Genomic DNA, 23120 nt, shown 5'->3' with positions numbered 1-23120 from the left:
TTTTAAAAATAAACCTTCCTCCTTCCACCAAATCCCCTCAGTTCTCAACCAAACAGCAAACAACTGTGACCCACCATTTAGAAGTTTCCATGGAACAGAATGGAGATTAAAAAAAAAAAAAAAAAAAAAGAAGGAGCTGGCAGTGTGTAGAGGGGAAACTGGCCTGATGGCATGATACTAGTTCTGAAAGGATTGTCTGGGTGAGCAAATGACCTTGACACCATCTCTGAACTGGCTTAGACACGTACAGGAAGGTTTGGTAAGATTCAGGAGATGCTGGGGGAGTATTAGTTTCCTGTTGGTGGCTGTGCCAAATTGCCACAAATGCAGGGGCTTAAGACAGCACAGATCTACTCTCCTAGTCCTGGACCTCAGGCGTCCCAGATAGGCTGGCAGGCCTGGCTCCTTCTGCAGGCTTTCAGGGAGAACCTGTTTCCCTGCCTTTTCTCACTCCCAGGGGCTGCCAACTTTCCTCGGCTCATGACCCCTCTTCCATCACTCCAGCCTCTTGCTTCCATGGTCACAGCTCCTACCCTGACTCTGACCTTCCTGCCTCCCTCTTGGAAGAGTCTTTCCATCCAAGACCTGCCACCCGGTTTCAGGACGTCGGCGTCCTAGTTCAGTGGAGTCACTTGAGCTGCATTGGGAAGTGTGAAGTGAAAGTTGCTCAGTCGTGTCCAACTCTTTGTGACCCCTTGGACTATACAGTCCGTGGAATTCTCCAGGCCAGAATACTGGAGGGGGTAGCCTTTCCCTTTTCCAGGGGATCTTCCCAATCCAGGGATTGAACCCAGGTCTCCCGCATTGCAGGTGGATTCTTTTCCAGCTGAGCCACAAGGGACAAGGGAAGCCACAGGGAAGTGTTGGGAAGGACCTCACTCAAATCTGAGTTTGCCAAGTTGAGTGCTTTTACCACTGTACCAGGTTGCCCAACTGTGCCCTATGTTCAAGATGGCGAACTCCATTAAGCTGCGGGTCCTCCCTTCAGCAGCCACTCCTTCCAAGGTGCTAGCTGCCACCACAAGGGTTGCTTCCACACTGAGAGCTTCCACTCATTGGTTTTGATTCTGTTTTAATGCTACACAATATTAGTGGGAACTTCTTTCCTGTGTCAGCAGTTGTGCAATCAGAAGCCAGAAACCACAGCTTCTGGGTATGTTATTTCTGTCTACATGACTCCATACACCCCTGTCTTCAGCTGTTGTTCATAGAAGGAATTAGTGAACACTGGTGAAGGGGCACAAAGAATAAGACCTTCATGTTGTAGGTGGCTGGGCCACCCTAGGGAGAAGAAACAACACAGCAGAAGCTGTGTGTTACCTGGCAGGATGTTAACCAGGACACTGAATTTGTGGGGGGTAAGGGATGGATTAGACTCCCTTCTGAGTCTCCTCTAGTGGGATGGTCACCAGTTTTGTGGCTTTAAGCGATGAATGTCTTATTTGCCCAGCCTTACCTCCAAGGTCTTGTGCATTCTGACCAAAATAAGAACTGTTGCTTTTTCCCCCCGTTTCTTTCAGTTTAATGTAGTTTGATACTTTTAACCATAGGGCGATAAAGTTATCCAGCCTTATCTCTGCTCAGAATCCTGAGGAGGAGAGGAAAGTTCCACAGATGACCACCAGAGGGCGCCTTGATCCCTGCAGGGACCTCTTCTGCAAGAAGCACTTCAGATGTGCTAGAAGAAGGCCAAACAGACCACCCCAACTTCCTGTCCTCCTCCTGTGGTGGGGCCAGGGAAAGTGTGGGCGGCAAGGAAGTGGGCAGGTCCAAACGACCTGGTGGGGGCTCTCAACTTTGCTCTGACTCCCTCTGCCAACACAGTCACTCCCCACCAGACACACAACCATCTGCTGCTGCCCAAACACTCTGGGTTGGTCTCTCCACATTCTCTCCCCTTGGTGAGCTCCTACACATCCTTCAAGGCCCAATTCAAACGCCCTCTCAACCCTCTCATTTTGTGCTCCCATGGCACTGGTATTCATTGGCTTCAATGGTAATTACTTATGTGCCCTTCTGCCCTGAAGAACATGGGTTCCCCAAGGGAGACTTGCTCAGCTCAGAGCAGAGACCTGGCACAAAGCAAAGGGTATTGAACCTCGCCAGAATTATATTGTTTCTAGCTTCCTTCTGTACCTTGAGAGGCTTTCCTGAAGGCAGGCACTGTGTTTAACTCTTCTCTCGGGCCCTCAAACCACCAGCATGTGACCTGGCAAAGCAGGCCCTCAAGGTTGCCAGAATGAAGTTGCCCCCTTTGGGTATATAACTCACTTATTTTCCCTGCAGATGACCTGGCTTCTTTTTTCAGTTGACACGTATCCATTAGGCATTTCCAGTTGTGCCCGGGTCTGTGCTGAGGTCCTGGGTTGAGGAGGGTAGTTGAGGAGGTATCCTGTCCCAGCTGCAGAGAGCAGACAATAATGGAAGAGAGATTCATGGCACAATCTCTGAAGCACCTTCTTGTTTATCAAACTCTTCTATTTTACGAACAAGGAAACTGAGGCCCAGGGAGACTAAGGGTTCATGGAGGAAGTTGTTGGCAGATGGAGTCCGGCATTTGGACCTCCTGACGCCCCTGCTTGGATGTACTGTGCCAAGTGCATTGTGGGAAGCAGTGGGTTGACCAAGCTCACTGCATCTCAGCTGAACACGGCCATCCCAAAGGCTTAGCAAAATCATTTATGGCATGAGTCAATGAGACACAAACCAAGGAATCACCAAGGAGTAGCAGAAGATAAGTTCTACCCACCGAAGCATTTATTCACTTCTCAAAAGTAAATAAATTCACTCTTACATTTGCTCTTAGAGAAGTTTTTGAGCAGCTAAGTTTTGGATCAACCTTAATAAGAAAGAACCTAGACTTTTGCAAATGGACAGACCTGGGTTAAAGGTCTTTCCTGGGCTGTGCAGAGCTGATTCCTGATGTAACCACCCGGAACCTCGATATTCTTACATGCAAAATGGAGACAATAATCTTCCAAATAAGTGAAGATAAGATGAGATAAGAGTACCGATTTTGGATCCTGATTCCCAGAAGGGGGATACTCCCTCAGTTCAGTTCAGTTTAGTCACTCATTCGTGTCCAACTCTTTGCGACCCCATGGACTGCACCACGCTAGGCCTCCCTGTCCATCACCAATTCCTGGAGTTGACTCAAACTCATGTCCATTGAGTCAGTGATATCATTCAGCCATCTCATCCTCTGTCATCCCTTTCTCCTCCCGCCTTCAATCTTTCCCAGCATCAGGGTCTTTTCCAATGAGTCAGTTCTTTGCATGAGGTGGCCAAAATATTGGCCACCTACTTTGGGATACTCCACAGTGGGATTTATCAGTTCTGTGGTGAGCTGACAATTGTGTGACCCCTGGGTGGGGCTGGAGAAAAACTGGCCCCTCCCAGTGCCAAGTCCATTGACTCCTGTCAGTTACTTCAAATTGGCCCTGGTGAAGATATTTATGTCATGGAAATAAGCAAACACTACAAATTTCAGGAATCTTTTTGTCTCCCGAGAGCCTGATGTTAAATGTTTACCAGATATCCCAGGGGATTGTCATTATGGTTGAAAGTAATCAGAACATTTTCACCCCAGGCAGACACAATGCATACCAGTTTGGCTATTTTTACTGACGTGACCACTCAGTCAGAACAGTCAGTTCCACAGAATAGTTGGTTGGCTTCCCCACCCGCGGCCCCCATTTCGGAGGCAGTGGTGTTGTGGGAAAGACGATTCAGTCCAGTGGTCAGTTGGACCCACTTCTTGATGCAGTGTGCCACACATCCTCAGAAACAGGAGCAAAAGCTGGGTCAGAGTGCCAGGGCCCCCCGTGGGCTTATGAGAGCTGTCTTCCTTGGGGGACAGCCCTTATATTAATACATGTGAACTGGTTTCTTACCCAGTCTGTCTCTGGGTCTGGGGGGTTGTCAGGTTCCCTTAGCTCTTCTGGAGTTCCAGGGTGCTCAGGGCAGGCTCGTCTGTGGGAAAGCCCCCCAACCCTGGGGCCCGACCTCTCCACCACAGGATGGTCCACTGGTGGGCCTTGCAGGAGCACAGGAGCAGAAAGAAGAATCTGGCTCCTAGAAGAGGAATTGGCTGCCTGGTGATGGTGTCTGGGGCCTCTCCCTGGTGGGCTGAGCATAAAGGGGAAGTGTGGTCAGGCTGGCACTCACAGCTCGGGCTGGGTGGAAGGCGTGTGGGCAAGGGACTGCCTCTCCCCAGCTGTGCTGAGCCACGGCCTTCAGAGCACTGATGGCCCCTCAGCCGCTCACGTCTGGAGCTCCTGCAACTCAGGTAAGCGCCTGGGCCCTGTCAGAGCAGGGGACCGCCAGGGCTGGGCCAGGGGATTGTAGCCTGGGGCCTGGGGACCACTGGGTGGGGCTGGAGAAAAACTAGCCTTGAAACCACCCTGCTGGTGGCTGGCTGGATGACCGCAAGGTCATCTCCAGCTCCTGGGGCCTCCTCGTGTGAAAGGTGGGGTCATGAAGAGGCCTGCTTCTCAGGCTGGAATGATGTTGTGCCTGGGAGTGAGATGTGTGTACTGTGAGCAGGTTGTATCATTCTCTGGATTCTGATGGTGAGTTTGGGTACCTGACCCACGCGAGGACCCTCAGTGGGTCCATGCTGGAGGGAGGGTGGGGATCGAGGCACTAACTCTGTGAACTTGGGGCTCCCCCTGAAGCCCTGGGATGAGCACCAACAGCCCTGGTGTCTTTGTCACTGTGTCTCTAGCATTCAGGGACCTCTCTTGTAGAGGCCTCAGGGTCAAGACCTCCACTGAGCCATTTACTCTCGCCGTCTGGAAAAAATTACTGCGGTGGGGGCCTGGGTTCGGCTTTGTCCTTTTCACTTCCACCTTCTCATGCATCAGTTGTCCTTCATGTCACTCCCTTTCCTGGTCCCTCTGCATGTGTGGACCTCTAAGGAGGCATCAGAAGTGGGGATTGTTGAGCCTGCAGAAGACAAGGGCTGGGAGCTTCTTCTGAATAATTTTTTTTTAGCATCTCTTTCTTTTTCTCTTTCTGAAAATTAGAAAACTGCAAAGCAATAGCAGAAACAATGACCCTTGATCCCACCACCTCACAACAATCACGGTAAAGAGGGTGCTGCTGTCTTGCCTTCCAGTCATTTTTTCTTAGGCGTAGCTGTTTTGGAAAGTTACCTATGTTTTATTTTGATATAAGTACATTCTAGACATAGAAATACAGATGTCACTGCTGTCTTCAGGGCACCAGCATCCCTGATTCTCTTCCATCTACTCAACATGAGGCTGGCATTCCTGCCAGAGAGCCCCTGGGTGACAGGTTCAAGTTTCCCTCACATTCTCAGAGCCAAACAAATAGGGGAAAGTAAGCAACAGCAAGGGGCTTCTCTGGTGGCTAAGACGATAAAGAATCTGCCTGCAGTGCATGCAACCTGTGTTTGATCCCTGGGTCAGAAAGATCCCCTGGAGAAGGGAATGGCAATCCACTCCGGTATTCTTACCTGGAGAATTCCATGGACAGAGGAGCTTGGCGGGCTACAATCCATGGGGTCCCGAAGAGTAAGACATGACTGAGTGACTTACACTTACATGCAAAGGCAAGTAGAAACTTGGTTGGACCCTAGGAAGGACTGCTGGGTTGTAGAAATCCTGGGATAAACTCACTAAGAATCCTGAATGACCTGCAGCTCTGGAGGGCTCTGCTAACCCATCATCCCGAACATCTCGAAGATACTAGAAAATTGACCTGTTTGAGAGCAGGGAGCAGAAGCTCTTGTAAAACATGATGCCTAAATTTTTGAAAACGTGTTTGCTTTATGCCTCACAGCAAGGCTGGGTGGGAGGGAAAGAAAGAAGGACCCTACTCTCACGCACAAAACAATCTAAATTCACCTTTCTGTGCTTTATCCCAGCCATTCTCCTGGCACATCTTCAAGTAATGTTATAAGATGTGGCAATAGTCTAGATATAAGTCAGCATTCTGTTCCTTTCATTTTATGTGGTTTCTCAATAGTTGATGATGCTTTCTTCCTAATGACTCCTTGATTACTGCATCCTATCCTATCAAGTCTCCAGTCTTCTTGCCTGGAAAATGCCATGGACAGAGAAGGCTAGCAGGCCCCAGTCCATGGGGTCACAAAGGGCTGGACATGACTGACTAACACACACGTCCTATCAAGTGGCCCTTGTGTAATTTTCTTCCCCAAGAGACCCCCATTTGGCTGCTGGGCAGCTCCCTGTTCATCTCTACGAAGGTTCATCTCTACACGGTGGTCCTCTTAGGGTTTTACTTTGATCAGATTATTTCTCAGGCTATATTTCTAGAAATGATATTATAGAATTAAATGGTGTGATCGTTTTTTAAATGTACTATTTTCTCTCCAAAAATGTATTTAAAATTAATGTGTCCTATCACTGGCCCTGTGGGAGGGTCCATTTCACCACAACTTTGCCATGATAGGATTTTATGGTTATCTTTCATTTTTGCTAGCAAGTAGATGTAGTTCCTAACTGTGGCCACAGGGGCGATAAACTATGATGGGTGAGTGTATATGAACAGAGTCAAGCCCTGTGATGAAATAAATCAGACAAGATTAATCTGAGAGCTAGTGTGATAAGCTGTAACACTGAGGGGAGCACGTGCTCTCTAGGACTTGTATTTAACCTTTCACAGAAGTGGAAGGACAGAGAGAGGGAGAAGAGAAACAACTCCTTTTAATACTCTGCTCCCACCCTACCCCAGGCATGCTTGAGTTTTACTTTTTTAATTTATTTTGGCCACACCATTACATCATATGGGATCTTAGTTCCCTGACCAGGGGTCGAACCCATGCCCCCTGCTTTGGAAGCACGGAGTCTTAACCTCTGGACCTCTATCCAGGGAAATCCCACACTTGGACTTTAGGTGGCCATCAACTATCCAGACAGCCATTTCTGGGGCTGACAACAGCAGGGCAGATCCAGTGGGAACTTGGCCTCACTAAGGCTGAGCAGTGACCGTCTGGGAACTAGAGATGAATTCGGGCAAGCACAGCCCATGCTGGCTGGCAGGTGTTGCCTCAGTATTATCTGGAGTCTCCCAGACACTTGAGATCCAGGCGGAGAGCAGCTCGGACCCTCATTCCATGCCCTGCAAAGTGTAGAGCTGTCCCTCAGATTTCTGTGGGTTCCGCAGGAGGCCAGCCCTGCTCTGAACCCCTGTGGGTGAGCCTCTGTTCCATACTGCACCAACCCAAGGCTGAAACAGTGTTACAATTTGGGTGGGAGTAAATTAAAAAGGGGTGGGAAGCTGTAATTAATTTTATTAATACATTTTACTTAGCCCACTCTAGCCAAAATACTATCATTTCTACATGTAACCGAGATAAACATTTGTTAATGAGATCTGTCATGTTCTTTCTGTTCCAAGTCTTTGAAATCCAGCGTGTATTTCGAACTTGCAGCACATACTCAACTAGCCATCTAGCCAGTGCTCAGTGGAAGGGCCTCACAGGGCCAGTGGCTGCTGTCTTGGATAGGGCAGGCCTCTGGTAGAGGGATTTGTGTCCATAAAGGCAGAGAGTAAGGAACTGGACTCATATTCACATCTCCCCAACTTCCTGCTAAGCTATTTACAAGTCCACCTCTTCCGACAAAGCCTTTTTCTGACAAACTTTCTGAAACTCTAATTCACCACCAACACACGCATTCCACCCACACCTCTTGGGACTCATGGCTATTTCAGGTCGCTTATTTTTCATGAGAAAAACTCAAGTCTTTCAATACACAGGGCATTACCATTAATACACTTTGAAATAAACTGAAAGGCTGACACTCAGGACTTCTTCTCATGAAATAGGCTAGAACAGATGAGCAACTGCCAATTGGAGTGCCTGAAGCACTTTGTGAAACGTTTTATTTATGTGAATATATGTGTAGCTGTCACATTGTAAACTGCACATCTTACTCTGAGGAATTTGGTTAAAAAAAAAAAAAAAAAGCAAATTCTTGAATAAAGCCACAGTCTCCAGAATTCCTGGTGATGGAGAGTGAATGTGTTTTCTGCCACTGACTCCCCGGAAACGCCTTTTGGGGAAGTGAGAGTCAGATCTGGGTTGGTAGTTGCTTTTAGTGGCTCTCCCACCCTGAGCCTACTCAGAACTGAGTGCCTAGAGCAATCAAGAGAGAGAAGCTGCCACTCCACCCTTCACACCTCTCTGTCTGGCTTCTGCTTCCCAGCCAGCTGCTTGAAGCCCACGACCAAAGGCAGGGGGAGATCAGGGAGCCTGCCCAAGCTCTCGTGTCCAGGTGAGGTGCTTTAGAACTAGAATGCCAGCACTTGAATTTCAGACCCTGGATCCAAACTGCCTACTGCATCATTAGCGGAGAAGCCTGCCCACAACAAGGGAAGAGGGAAGGAGGTGGGGCCATCAGTCATGCAGTCATTTATTCACAGATGCGTATGGCACTCCCACTGCATTCCAGGTGACGGTCTAGGAACTAGAAAGAGTGGTAGAGGGAGCAGCAAGATTCTTGCTCTCCGAGAGCTTACAGCCAGTGTGGGAGATGATGAACAGCAAACAAACCATCAGACAGCTGTCACAGTAAGCGTATGCAGGCTCAGTTGGAGGAAAAAAAAAATGCATTTTGAATATTGATCATAGTATGTTGCGGAGTGGGAAGCAGGGCTGTCTGCCTCTCACCCTGCCGCCCCCAGAACCTCGCCTGTCGACTCTTCCTAACTCATAACAGGAGCTTTCTGGCCAGCTTCCTGCCCTCTCATCCCAGTCTGGTTCTGCTCAACAGCACAGCCCTCCTTCCATCCTTGTTTCCTTTTAAAAGCTGATTCTTCCATCTGAGCCCCTGAAGGTAGCTTTTGCTCTCTTTTCTCTGCCTGCATTTCATTTTGTCCTTTTTCCTGACACTTCACAGTTTATAAACACACTGACTCCCTGTATTTTAAACAATCTTTCCTCATCTCACTTTTCCCCCTTCTTGAAATTCAGGCTTCCCTTGCCTTCTGGGCTTTCATCAAGCTGACTAGTGCTCTTTAAGCCGTTATCAGAGGAGTGACTGAGATGCAAAGTCTATCTGAGGACAGGGTGATTGAGAAGAAGTGGCTCGATAGAGTGCAGGACACTGAGCTCTGGGGCGAGGAGTGTCTGTGAAGCTGGGAGGGGAGGACAAGCAGGGAGGACGATGGGCAGACAGCAGGTCTTCCCAGGTCACCTTAGCCCTGCAGGAACTTCACTCCGAGGCCATGTTTGGTTATGACTATCCTCTAAGGACTTTGGATAAGATTCTAGGATACTCCTGCTCCTGCCAACGCCCTGGGGAAGGAATTCTGAGGCTCCATGAAGCCATTCACACCCTAGTAAAAATCAGTTCCTCTTCCTCAGTGTCAGGCAAATGGGTATAAAAGTAGGGGAAGTAGGGAGAGAGAGTGACTTGTTGACGATGGAGTTCCATCAGCCATGTGACAAGCAAACAGGAGAAGTCTTTGGGTTTAGGGGTTTGTTTTAGTGCCTTCAGTCTCCTTTGCTGCTTCTACTGCCTGTGAATGTTGCAAGGAACAAGCCTCCAGCCTCCTCACCTCTGCAGCTCAGGGCTCTACAAGCTGGCTGGATGTAGTGTTCTCCCCAGGGCCTGAGAACCCACTGGAGCGTGTGTTGACAATGCTGAGTCCCGCACCAGAGTTACAAATCATAATTGAGAGTAGAGTTGGGACACAGACTGTGGTATCTATCTGCATTTTAGTACATTTCCCAAAGCTCTGGCTTAGTGGTCACAAGTAAGAGTCCTGGGCTTAGCTTCTGATTTTTTCCACTTATGACCTTGGGCAAGTTCACTGAGCTCATCTAAACTTCTATTCTCTTTTCTCTAAAATGGGGCTATAATTATGACCTGCCATACAGTGTGGTTGAACTCATGCTAAGGTAGCATATATGTATGTTCCTTTTCTAAGATGCATTTTCATACTGAGGTTCTTATTATTTGGAACAAGTCACAACTCGAGGTGGAGGTCTTGCCAATATTGGAATTTCTTGACCGATAGTTCTGCTTTCAGTTCTGTTATGAAAAGAAGTATTTATCAACTTGGTGTAAATCTGACAGAGTAAAAAGAGCATGAACTTTGGCATCAGACCAGGCTGTGCTGCAATCTTAGACTAGTGAGCTACTAGCCATGCTGCCTTTAACAAATTGCCTAAACCCTATGAGTTCTCTCTTTTTATCTGTACAATGGGGGTAATAATAACTCCTCCCAACACCAGTATAAGGATTAAGTGATAACATGTATGTCACTGGTTCTCAACATTGGCCTCCCCCTAGAATCATCTGGAGAACTTTACTAAAACAAAGTCCCAATGGCCAGGCCCCAGGTTGGGAATTTCCACTCCTCCTCAAGTTCTTGCCCTGGGGTCTGACACACCAAGGTCCTCAATAGCTAATGGCTAAAGACAGCTCCCTTGTTCTTCTGACTCTTCTTTCTTCCATTCGTGGTGTCCACCAAATGCTCCCCCAGTTGACGGGAACTGAGGTCAGGCCCTGCCCTCCTCCCAGCAGCCAGGACCCCTAACCTGAATCTGTAGACTCAGCACCTCACCCTCCCCAGGCCCAGGACCTGCTGACCTATGGCTCAGCTTTGGATCAGCTTTGGGGCCACACTGAATCCTTCCCTCCTCTGGTCCATACTGCACTATGAGCCCCTACTCTGGCTCACGGGGCCCTCTCTTATCTCTGAGTCCAAGTCCAGCCTTGAGAAACTTCCAATGAGCTCAGACTCTTGAAAACAAAAATGTCCCCTCCCATGTGGCAGTCCCCTCCCAGACACAGAGACCCACATCTGTCCCAAGCCTCGTGGTGGGTCTTCGCTGCTTCTTCCATGGGCCAGCAACATCGAGCACTCTGTGGTGGACTTCTGGTCAGAGATGGCAGGATCATTGCTGACTTTTTCCTCTTTCATTCCGGAGACATCAATAGAAGGCAAAAAAAAAAAAACAATAAAAATAAATTGTATAATGTATAAACCCATGAGACCACTTTCACTAGAGTCTCATCTTCCTGCAGTATCAGCATGAGGTGGTTTGTGTGGTGGTCTCACCCACCCCAAGATGTCCACATCCCAACCCCTGGAACCTGTGGTTATGTCAGACTACAAGGCAAGGAGGAACTGTGGTCACAAGCGGAACTGAGGTTGCAAATCAGCTGATCTGGAGACACAGTGATGAACCTGGATTATCCGGGTGAGCCCAGTGTAACCACAGCATGCGTGTGTGCATGCGTGCTCAATCATGTCCACCTCTTTGTGACCCCTCAGGCTGTAACCCGGCAGGCTCCTCTGTCCATTGGATTTTCCAGGCAAGAATACTGGAGCGAGTTGCCATTTCCTCCTCCAGGGGATCTTTCTGACCCTGGGATCAAACCCACATCTCCCAGATTGGCAGGCAGGTTCTTTCCAGCTGTGCCACCAGGGAAGCCCATTGTCTTCACAAGAGTCCTTATAAGTGGGAGAGGGAGGCACAAGAGGAGGTGAGACGTGACTGGGGAAGGACTGTTAGAAAGATGCAAGGAGATGGAGGAGGGGGCTGTGAGCCAAGGAACACAAGCAACCTCCAGAAGCTGAAAGGAGCAAGGAAGTGGCATCTCCAGTGGGGCCTTCGGAAGGGGCCAACCCTGCCCAATGAGAACGTGCTGGCTGTTGTGTTACCCAGCAATTCGGCTGGATAAAACTTCTGTGCTGTTTTTAGACATGGCATCCATGGTGATTTGTTGGAGCGGCCATAGCGAACAGATGCAGTTTTTTTCTAACGATCCTACTGCCTGGGTTCCTGCCTTGTTCCAGCAGGGAGAGGCCTCCCCCAGTGACATTTCAGTCCAACCCCAAAACTTTTATTACTTTTGATTACTAAGCAGACTCATTTCAGTTTTAAAAATTTAGTCACACTCATTTAAAAACTTCCGTCTCATCTTTGACCCAAAGCTCTCCGCTTTGCCCAGTGAGGGGAGTACAGAGCAAGGTGAGGGATGAAGGCTGCCTCAGCTCCCTAAGCACCCTTCCCTGCCCGTACCACCCCCCGGTATGGGATTGAGGAGGAAAGACAGGGACAGACAGTTTTCCACAGGAAGTCTCCCCTTGCTGGGTCACTGCTGCTGATCGAGTCTGTGGTGTTGGGTGGAGACTCACCCCTGGAGTCCCTTGAGAGACTCGGCTGCACCTTTGGGCTGGCTGCCAGCCTCCTTTCTTGTAAACACCTCTTTGCCTGATGTTTCAGTAGCTCTCAGGAAGCCTGCGCCCCACGACCTTATCTACTCCAGGCCTGACAACACAAGTGGGATTCAGTTTCCATACTTTCCAGAGCCTGAACTGGACTATACAGCCGTGACACACTGCCCACCAGCTGTACTCCCTGCCATCTCTCCCCAGGGCTCCTGTTCCCTCTCTCGGGGTGGGGGGACCCACTGGGATGTGGTTATTAATAGCCCCCTTCCTCAGCTGCATGCTCCCAAAAAGACCTGCTCGTCTTGGTTCTGTTGTAAAGGCACCTGTCGGCAGTTCATGGGGGAAGAGCTATTTCTCTGATCTTAGGTTATGCGGAACTTGGGACTTTCATTCTCAAGCCCCGATCATTCATTCTGGGGAATGCCTTGGGTCCCCATAGCACCATATGACTACCACAGCGATGTTCCTTTTGAAGTAAAGTGAGATATCCTGACCTCCATCTGACCTCTCCTTGATGATTCAGAGGCATCCTGACACTGGAAGGCCCTGAGACACAGAGAGGAAGCGTTCCGCCCACCCTCCTTCCTGGGTGACCTGGGGGAGGTCACTACACCTCTGTCTCAGGCCCTGTTTAGAAAAGGGTTGGGTGGTGAGGGTGAAATAAGGTGAGTGATGAGAAAGCCCTTGGTGCACTAAACACGCTCAAAACATCTGATGGGAAATCAAAGCCATTCAATTTGTGTGAACAGGACTGCAGAATATTTACCACTTTGCATAGTTCTGAAAAGTGACCCATAGTTTCACTTTCTGGCATCATCCTATTTCCTCTTTCTTTCCCAAGAATCTGATGAGAATAAAATTTCTTTGAACTTGAAATCTGAACAAAGGGAAGCTACACTAAATGGTTGATTGACTCTTATCAGTGTTATAAAAGTAAACGCAAAAGTTAAAAAAGATAAAAAAGCAAAGAATTCGGAGGGTTTACAGAGAACAGTCACAGCTGCCAGGCCTCATGCTTCCCTCCCCACACCCAGTCATGCTCTTCAGACGCAACAGCGTTTAACTCTGTCTGGTGTGTGTTTCTATAGCTCTAAAGAGTATGTTTATGTTTCTTCTCGGAGAAATCTGTCAGGAGTAAAGAAAAAGTCAAAGAGATAGAATATATGAGGGGAAAATTAGACTAAGAACTAGGAGACATTTAAGTAAGAGAAAAGAGACTGAGTGGCCATCAACAGATAGATGGATGAAGAAAATGTGGGGGTATACATATATATTCACACACACATATACAATGGAATATTACTCGACCATAAAGAATGAAATATTACCACTTACAGCAACATAGATGGACTTAGAGAACACACTAAGTTAAATAAGTCAGACATAGAAAGACAAATACTGTATGACATCACATAGATGTGGAATTTTTAAAAATAATACAAATGAACTTTACGAAACAGACACAAACTCACAGAACTAGAAAACAAACTTATAACTACCAAAGGGGAAGGAGGAGAGGGATAAACTAGGAGCATCGGATTAAGAGATACACTCTACTATATATAAAGTATTTACTGTACATATATATATAAAGGATTTACTGTATAGCACAGAGAACTATATTCAATATCTTGTAATAACCTATAATGGAAACGAACCTTCTCTCATGCAGACTAATTCAGTTTGCTTTGCATCTTTCTCCCTCTGATCATGCCTCACTCAAAGAGATCCATCAAGGTATTTTTCTAACCTCCACCTCAAAAAACAAGTGAAAATGTTAGTCGCTTAGTTGTATCCGACTCTTTGCAACCCCATGGTCTATAGCCTCCAGGCTCCTCTATCTATGGAGTTCTCCAGGCAAGAATACTGGAGTGGGTTGCCAGTCCCTTCTCCAGAGGACCATCCCAACCCAGGAATTGAACCCAGGTCTACATTATAGGCAGATTCTTTATATCTAAGCCACCAGGGAAGCACTCCCCCACACCCCCAAAAAAGCTCTCAAAATTCTATCTGCCCCATTATGAATTTAGTCTAGTTGTCCCTTTGATATAAAAACAACTGCTGTCAGTTATTGCTTTAAATGGCATTTTCCTTTCCTGCTGCATGTTTGACAGTGTAAAGAAAAGCAGTGATTATGTCTACAGTTTCTAGAGTAACTGATAAGTACATGTCTTACCTCTAATTTTCGTAAATTCCCTGTAAGGTAGTAGACAGCATCACTGGCATATTGCAGGTGAGGACACTGAGGCTTGGAGAAAGTTAATCACTTGCCTGAGGTCTCCCAGCTGCAAATCAACAGTGTTTGATTGTGAGCAAACGCCTGCCTGGTCCCTAAGCAGATGCAGCCACACAACATGGTAGATAGCTGCCTCCACCTCCCAAGAAGCTCTTCACTTATGTCTTACCCTCTCCCTCCATTCTTCTCAGGATCTCAAGGCCATGGATTGGTGGAAGGACCATTTCTGGATCATCTTGGCTGTGGCCATCATCTTTACCTCTGTGAGCCTGGGCACCATCCTGTTCTGTGTCTGTAGGTGTCTATTTAGACAAGGTAATGACCCTCTCCCTTGGGCAGGTGGAGGGAGGGGAGCGAAGAGGTGGTTTTGGGGACACTGGGGCTTCTTTAGGGCAAAAAGATTAGTTCTGGGCTTCCATGGGCTGAACTCTGGATTTAGCATCATGCACTCTGGGTCGAGTCCTAGCTCTGCTACTAATATGTGTCTCTGGGCCTCAATTTCCCCCTCTGCACAGTGAAGGGAGGGAGGTTACTTAATCTCCAAGAACTCTTCCAGCCCTCACAGTTTGGGTAAAAGCAGAATCAGTTTCAAGGCATGCTGTTCTCCAGTGCTGTCTCTCTCCTATGTCACAGCACCTTATCGCTGGAACTTGAGAGTACAAGTGCATGGAATGTCAAAAACTGTCTTGATTCCAAATGCATTGACTTGTGTACATGAAATACGTACAGCTTTTTGTATGGCAATCATTCTCCACAAAGTAGTTTTTAAAAATGTCTCAAAACACCTCTGGCTGTCTAATGGTTAAGATTCCATGCTTCCAAAGCAGGGAGCATGGGTTTGATACCTGGTCAGGGAACTAAGATCCCACATGACACGCAAGATGCAAAAAAAAAAAAAAATTTAAAAACTGACTGTTTTTGAGCTATCTGAAAAAAAGCCCTAATTTGAGTTTTCCATCTCTCACCTTACCCCATAGTGTACCTTCACATTTTGAAGTGTGGTATTAAAAAAGAAGTCTTCAGGCATGAAAAATGGACTCATTTCATGGTTGACCACCATGACTGCCTATTCTAAGATCATACTCTGAATTTGGGGGTATTATATGTGCCTTGGACAGAGGTTCTTAGCACACTTGGACATAAATAAGCAGCTGCCTGGAGGATTACTGTAAATTTAGACTATCTACAATTGAGTTTCTACTTTAATATTCATCTCCAAAAACATGAAATTCTGGTTCAATAGTGAGTTTTCTTAAGTTCCTACCCCTTAACTTATGACCTAGGCCTGGAGCACACCTGGGGATGGTAAATGCTCTGAGAGGTATGGCCGTCTTGCCCTGGGGCACCTAGGGGCCATCCCTCCACAATCAGGGCCCTGTCCTCCTGATGCATCTGGATATGGCCTCAGGGTCCTGCTGAACCAGTGCTGAAAGGTCAGGGCTGCTCAGAAATGAAAGCTTCTGTCATTCTTTTCAATCTCTCTTTAGAGATAAGAAAAGCAAGGTTCAAAGAGAGGCAAATCCTTGGTTCAGGTCTCCTGGGACTTGGTGGCAGAGTTGGAGCCAGAACTTGGGTACACTGGGCTCCCCATTCAAAGCCCTTTCCCCTGCACCCTCTGATGGTAATTAGTTTTTTAAATACAGAAAGTGTATTCTAGCCACTATAGTCCTCTATCCACTTGTCTTTTTAAAATATTTCATTTTTTAAATTTGGATTTGTTTTAATTTTGGTTGCACAGGCTCTTGGGTGCGGTGCACAAGCTTTTGCTAGCTGTGGTGTGCCAGTTTAGTTGCCTCGAAGCATGTGAGATCTTAGTTCCCTGACCAGGGATTGAACCACTTCCCCTGTATTGGAAGGCAGATTCTTAACCACTGGACCACCAGAGAAGTCTCAAAACATTTTGCTTTTAGATATGGACAAAATATGACCCTGAACAAAAACTTTACTTATTCTCTTTTATCTTGACCCACTCCTATTAACAAGTAGGTTATAATTAATAATAACTTACATGTCCAGCATATCACAGTTTACAAACTGCTATTCCCATTCTTCATCTCATTTCCTCCCGTTAATGCTTTTGGCTATTCACTCAACTAGTATTTCTAAGTGACAACTATATGCTAGGTAGACACAGTACCAGGCGATGAGGAAGCAGCCACAGCCCACACTGGATTAGTCCCAGGCTCTGAGGTCAGACGGTCTGGATGACATTCTGACTCTATCACTTATGAGCTCTGTGCCCCTAAGTCTGTTTTCTCTGGATGGTTCTTCTTCTGACTATCCTGAACCTGCCCATTCTCTGGTCTCTTCTAAACTCTAAAGATCACAATTTTGGACAATTTTTCCTAAATGAATATGCTTATTTTTTTCCTTAGGCAAGAAATGGGAAATTTCCAAGTCCTTGAAACAAAAGCAGAGAGATGAAGAAACGATGTATGAGTAAGTGCGGGGAATCCTGCTTTTTAATTTTGAGAACCGCCTGTCCACTTGCATTCTTGTGCCTGCACTACTGAGCTGGTATGTGCATGGTCAGCCACTTAGTCATGTCTGACTCTTTGCGACCCTGTGGACTTTAGCCCACCAGGCTCCGCTGCCCACGGGATTTTTCCAGGCAAGAATACTGGAGTGGGTTGCCATTCCCTTCTCCAGGGGATCTTCCTGACCCAGGGATCCAACCCACATCTTCTGCTTGGCTGGCAGATTCTTTACCACTGAGTCACCTGGGAAGCCCCTGAAACTTCTTACCAAAGTATAATATAAATACAGAAAAATGCATATGCTAAGAGTACAACTCAATGAATTTCCACAAACTAAACAGACCCGGTAGCTGCACCCAGATAAAGAAACAAAATTACCAGCATCTCAATCCCATAAATGCCCTTTCAGCCTTTAAACCCTAAGGATAATCACTGTCTGAAATAGTATAGGCTCATTTTTCCTTGTCTTTATACTTCATATACATGGAATTATACAGTATGTGTTATTCAGTGTTTAACCTCTTCTGCTCAGCACTTTTTTGTGAGATTCATTGTGTGTAGTTGTAGACTGTTCATTCTCATTACCATAGAGTGTTCCTCTGTGGAACTGAACCATGATGAATTTATCCATTCTGCTACTTATAGGCATTTGAGTAGCAACCAGTTTGCCATTGTTATGAATAGTGCTGTTATAAACATTTTAGTAACATATCTTTTGATCAGCAGGATATATACCCAATGTTGCTGTCTCATGGTGGGTGTATGTTTAACATTAGGAGTACACCTGTTTTTTGTTTGTTTTTTTGGCTGTGCTGGGTCTTCATTGCTTCAAGGGCTTTTCTCTAGTTGTGGCGAGCGGGGGCTACTCTTCATTGAGGTGTGAGGGCTTCTCGTTGCTGTGGCTTCTCTTGTTGCAGAGCACAGGCTCTAGAGCTTTAATAGCTGCAGCATATGGGTTCCACAGTTGTGGCTCCCCAGGCTCCAGAGCACAGGCTCAATAGTTATGGTACACAGGCTTAGTTGCTCTACAGTATGTTGACTTCCCGCATCAGGGGTCAAACCCATGTCTCCTGCATTGGCAGGCAGATACTTTTTATCACTGAGCCACCTGGGAAGCCCAGGTTTTGCACATCCATTTTGCACATCAAAATACACCTGGTGCTTACCTCCCCCTGCTGATCCAGCTCAGGTAAACACAGAAAGATGAGATCCGTGGTCTAAGTTAGAGTGCTTCTGCTCCACACCCTCCAATCCAAATGGTCCCTGGGCTAAAGAAGTGGTTTCTTTAGTGTGTCAATTACAGATGGGATGCAAGACCTAGGAAAGAAAGGAGATGCTTTCAGTCTTTATGGACCAAGATTTGAATGTTCAACTCTGTCCATTTCCCTTGACAGTTTCTCTTAAATCGGCAGGCATGATCAAAACCAAACACTGACTCCTATTCTTTCTCTCTTCCAGGAATGTTACAGAACAATTCTCAGTTCAATTACCCCCTCTGCCACCCAGGGATATGCTTTCCCCAGGAGTTGCCTGTGAGTATATTTTGCTGATAACAGTCTCATTCAGGGTAAAATAATAAATTTGTCTTGGCATCTTAGTCAGCTTGTCCTCAGTTGCTCAGTCGTGTCCAACTCTTTGCAACCCCACAGACTATAGCCTACTAGGCTCCTCTGTCCATGGGATTCTCCAGGCAAGAATACTGGAGTGGATTGCCATTTCCTCCTCCAGGGGATCTTCCTGACCCAGGAATCGAACCCACCTCTCCTGTACCTCCTGCATTTGCAGGCAGATTCTTTACCACTGAGCCACTTAGGAAGCAGTCAGCTTGGGTTGCCCATAAAACAGTAACACAGACAATGTGGCTTAAATGACAGTAAATTTCTCATAGTTCTGGAGGCTAAAAGTCTAAGATCAAGGTGCCAGGCCAATCTGGTTTCTGGTGAGAATACTTCTAGTTTGTAGATGACTGTGTGCAAACATGGAGGGGAAACAGCTCTCTGGTGTCTCTTAGAAGGGCACTAATCCTGTTGGATCAGGGCCCTGCCCTTCTGACCTTGTTTAACTTTAATTACTTATTTGGAGACCCCATTTCTGAATATAACTGCACTGGTGGTTGGCACATATGGTTCAGCATATGGATTTTGTGGGGACACAAACTTTCAGTCTATTATACTGGAATTTGCAGATGGCAGCAGCCTGTTTCAAGGAGATGAATAAAGTTTAAGATGTGGGGGGGAGTACAAACTAAGTACCAATGCTTCCAATATTCAATGTGTAAATTCATATTCAAATTCCAGCTTGCAGCATGGGTATAAAGGAACACTGGGCTTCTCACACTTTGTATCAGAAAATCTCTGCCTGGTTCCCTTGACCGGAATAGTCTTCCTTAAGCTCTACATACAGCTGACTTTACCTCACCCTTCTGGTGTCAGCTCAAATGTTACCACCTCAGAGAGTTCACTCCTGACCATCCTACATAAAGAAATCCCTCCAATTCTCCTTTTGAAGCTTATGACAATTATCCTAAGTAAGCTAATTATCCTTCATTTGTCCATTATCTGTGTCCTCCATTATAATACAAACCCTAGAAAATAAGCGCCCTTCTTGTCTTGTTCACCGTTCTTTACCCACCATAAAGAACAGTGCCTAAAGGGATTTCCCTGGAGGTCCATGGGTAAGACTCCACACTCCCAGTGCAAGGGGCCTGGGTTTGATCCCTGGTTGGGGAACTAGATCCCCCACGTGCCATACAACTAAAGAGTTTGCATGCCACAACGAAGACCCTGGACAACTAAATAAATATATAAAAATATTAAAAAAAACAATAGTGTCTGGAGCTTAGTAGATAATGGATGAAATATTTTAATTGAATAGATAAACAGTAATATTAGCTAGCATTTGTTGAGCAGGCACTGTGTGTCAGGTCCCATGCTTGGCACTTTATATGTACTGTCTCATTTAATCCTCTCAGCAACTATATGCAGCAGGTACATTATTATGTCCTTCTGACAGAGGAAGACACTGAAGCACAGAGAAGTTAAGTGACTTACTCATGGTCACACAGCTAGTGACTGCTGAATCCTGAAGATGAGTTTGGATCTGACTGCAGAACTGAAATGGTGGTTGTTATTCAAGTTCTCTTAGGAAAAGATGTGGGGAGGCAGTTCCAGGCCCCATCAAGGGGGAGCTGAGATTTTCCTCCCACTTTAGTCCATGTGCTATGTGCCCATCTTCTGCTAATTCTACCTTTTGAAGACACCACTGCCCCCTTCCTTCTTAGCAGAGGGGTGATGGACGTGAGCAATTATAGATAGTTCTGGAATGCTGTGTTCAGTCGTTGTGAGGGACATGCCTGAAAGGAAATAGTGTTTGTATCGCTTCCTTATGAGGATTAGAACCTGTAGGTACAGCACTACTCATTTCACTACTAGCTCTGGTCAGTTTCTTGTCTGAACTTCCGTCTTGTGGCTCTCACTGCAGTGCAGTCAGGCAAAGCGACAAGGGAGTCAAGACGTCTGACTGATGTTTGCCACTTACTCACTAGGGTGAGCCTGAGACTGTGTCATGGCTGGACCTCAGTTTCCTCTGCAAAATGGGGATCTGGTCCACCAAGACGTGGGAGGATACTGAAACCCATGAAAATCATGCAGAGCCACTTGGTCAAAAATACATAAACATACGCTAGCTTTGCATCTGATACCTTTTTGTGTATTCTAGCCCCACAGGAAACCCCAAGTCGGCCCACACCAGCTGCATACTCTTCGGTACATAAAATTAGAAATAAGAAGACAAGTACCGTCCCAAGCTATATTGAGCCTGAGGAAGACTATGATGATGTTGATGTCCCTGCCAATACAGAAAATCATCATCTTGAAACAAATGTTTCTTCCTTTTGGCAAGCAGAAGATGGTTCACAGAGCTTATTTTAAAAACAATCAAGAATGGCTGAAGTTCAATAAGTGCCCAGGTCCGAAAGCCAGTGGTAACATTATGGAGCTCTATAAGATAAACACTTTCTGAATCAGATGGAGAAGCATCAGTGATCAGATAACTGCAGCCAGAGGAAAGCTGCCTGTGCTCAGCTCTAAGAATGGAGAGGAGTCAGGCCTTGGGCTTCTGCTGAGCGAGGTTCCATGTGGAGGCCCATTGGACCCTGCAAAGCTCTCCCCACTTCCCATCGCCCTGAGAAACCACTCAGTTCCTGGCATTCTTCCCCTGTTTGTGTGGTTCTAAGTGATCTTTAATCTTGGTGTTTGATTGTACGAGCCTCCCAGGCTCCCATACCCTGCACAAGCCCCTACCCGCTCTACCCACCTCACACACTGAGGGGCTGTGGGTGGTAGTCACAGCTAAGTGCTCTTGCACACAAGTCACACATCACACCTTGTTGATTCTTCAAGGGTGGGGGTGTGCTTCTTGTTCTTGTGGACCCTCCCCACCTACACAACCCCAAGCCCCAAGGCCTCTCTATGACATCCGCCAAACTAACCACAGAGATCCAAGTTTCCAGCCAGAGTTTTTTCACTGCTTCCTGGCTGCACCGTAACAATCAACAAAGAACAGAAGTCACCTTCTAGACCACAGGACAGACATTACCCATAGGGGTGTCAATTTTGCAATATGTGTACTGGAGGAAAAAAGGTTTCCCCAGGAAAAATTATAGGGAACAGGAAAGAAAGGGACGAGTCAGTGGCAGATTCAAGATGAAAGTTCAGGGGTCTTTAATACCCTCCTCCTATATTTTCATTACTGCTTTCCCCCTTGTGTAGCATTCAAGACAAACAGTATCATATCCTCCCTGCCAGATTCCTACCCCTGAGTGACTGGGAGGCAGAAACTCCAGTTCATTATGCTACACCTAATGAAACATCCGGGGAGCGGGCTGCTGTCCAGTTATACGAGTGTCCTAGTGGGGTCGCCAAGGCCCAAGTCACCCTGAACCTCATCGATTCCTTCAAGTTGATCTGCTGACGCCTGAAGACTTGACACTGTCTAGCCAGTCTCACAGGATGCTGACTTCTAAGCAATCCCTGAGAAATCCAGCTAACAGGCTTGCAGGGCGAGCAGCATGAACTGGTGGAAAGGCCCAGGAGTGACACCTGGACTGAGCTCCTCCTTGAGAGATAGAAAGTGTGTACCTGTCATCCCCCTCAACCACTTAACCATTGCTGGACCAGTGAGGACATGTGTTTCCTCCCAGGTTCTCTCTTTCTAGACTCCATAGAAACTTCCAACTCCTTGTAATACCTCCTTGTTTTAGACCAGTGGTTCTCTAACTATGGCCTTAGGGAATTCTGGTATTCCATGAGCCAGAGAGGACTCATTTCTTAAATCCTAGAAAAAACCCATGTGCCCTAGAGCCCGCACAGGACAACTGCTGAAGCCCGCATGCCTAGTGCTTATGTTCCACAACAAGAGAAGCCACTTCAATGAGAAGCCCAAGCGCTGCAATAGAGAGTAGCCCCTGATTGCCACAGCTAGAGGAAGCCTGCACAAAGCAACAAAGGCCCAGTGCAGCCATAAATTAATTAATTATATTTTTTAATTATAGGGAAAAAAATGGCTAAAGGATAGAAGTGTTTACCAAGCAAGCTTTCCCTTTTAAAATTTCCACAAACCATCCACATCTACACCAAAAGTTAAAAAGTAAATACCAGACATGTGTAAACTCCTCCTTGGTTTCTGGGCCACCACCATCTCCTGGTTCTCCTCCTGCCTGACTGGCCTGTCTCCATCTTTGCAAGAACACCTCCTTCTGAAACATCTCTTCAATGCCAATCTTTCTCAGGGTCCTGTCCCTGCATCTCCCTCCAAACACTCATGAGTGACCTCATGGGATCTTACTGCTCCCTGCAATTGGCCCTAATGAAACACTTCTCACTCTGCATTATAATTGCCTAGTTAATTCTTTATCTCCTTCCTAACTTGGGACTCTTTGGGGTGGAAGCTGTCTATATTCCACTATATTCCCAATGTCCAGCTCAAACCCTGGCATATATTAGGCACTTAATAAATATTTATTGAATGTTGATCATTAATGGAAAATCTACCAGTGTGACAAAAACAAATCATTTTTCTCTGGGCCTGTGTAACTTGGCTGAGATTTTGTACAGGGCACCTGTAATAAAACCTTGTTTTCTACACAAAGTTGTTTCCAGTTTGGATGATATAGTCAGGTACATCAAGACTCCCCAGGACATTTTTGTGTATTCTAGCCCCACAGGAAACCC

At 46.6% G+C, this 23120-nt stretch overlaps 1 protein-coding gene and 1 long non-coding RNA gene across 4 annotated transcripts in view; one reads left to right on the top strand and one right to left on the bottom strand.

The window, feature by feature from the left end:
• LOC102407877 overlaps positions 1–3999 on the bottom strand; it is a 32145-nt gene extending 28146 nt beyond the window's left edge. The window contains exons 1-2 of the long non-coding RNA XR_003107942.2: positions 3894–3999; positions 2272–2401 (exon numbers count right to left, since the gene is read on the bottom strand). This is a non-coding gene — a long non-coding RNA (uncharacterized LOC102407877). The remainder of the gene's footprint in view (positions 1–2271; positions 2402–3893) is intronic.
• A 151-nt stretch (positions 4000–4150) lies between these two features.
• LOC102408097 (SLP adaptor and CSK interacting membrane protein) lies at positions 4151–23037 on the top strand. Of its 3 annotated transcripts, XM_025280766.2 has the most exons (6): positions 4178–4288; positions 5028–5088; positions 14605–14728; positions 16789–16852; positions 18349–18422; positions 20608–23037. In XM_025280766.2, the coding sequence occupies exons 3-6, from the start codon at positions 14617–14619 to the stop codon at positions 20817–20819; spliced, it is 462 nt and encodes a 153-aa protein (XP_025136551.1). In that variant the 5' UTR covers positions 4178–4288; positions 5028–5088; positions 14605–14616; the 3' UTR covers positions 20820–23037. The 3 variants fall into 3 exon arrangements, with proteins under 3 accessions (XP_006060104.1, XP_025136551.1, XP_006060105.1); XM_006060042.3 differs by lacking the exon at positions 5028–5088 and having other exon boundaries at positions 4151–4288; XM_006060043.3 differs by lacking the exons at positions 4178–4288; positions 5028–5088 and adding an exon at positions 7942–8264.
• Positions 23038–23120: the final 83 nt, after the last annotated feature.

The sequence above is a fragment of the Bubalus bubalis genome, chromosome 3 (assembly GCF_019923935.1).
Source record: "Bubalus bubalis isolate 160015118507 breed Murrah chromosome 3, NDDB_SH_1, whole genome shotgun sequence".
NCBI lineage: Eukaryota > Metazoa > Chordata > Mammalia > Artiodactyla > Bovidae > Bubalus > Bubalus bubalis.
Note: the sequence above shows the minus strand (reverse complement) of the source record. Positions and strands in the feature narration are given on the sequence as shown.

What these genes read in the sequence shown, in the direction of transcription:
- LOC102408097 (XM_006060042.3), top strand. Translation starts at nt 4,247, where the DNA reads ATGGCCCCTCAGCCGCTCACGTCTGGAGCTCCTGCAACTCAG. An exon ending in CTGGAGCTCCTGCAACTCAG is followed by an intron (nt 4,289 to 14,604) that starts GTAAGCGCCTGG and finishes CATTCTTCTCAG; the next exon opens with GATCTCAAGGCCATGGATTG. An exon ending in GCTTTCCCCAGGAGTTGCCT is followed by an intron (nt 18,423 to 20,607) that starts GTGAGTATATTT and finishes TGTGTATTCTAG; the next exon opens with CCCCACAGGAAACCCCAAGT.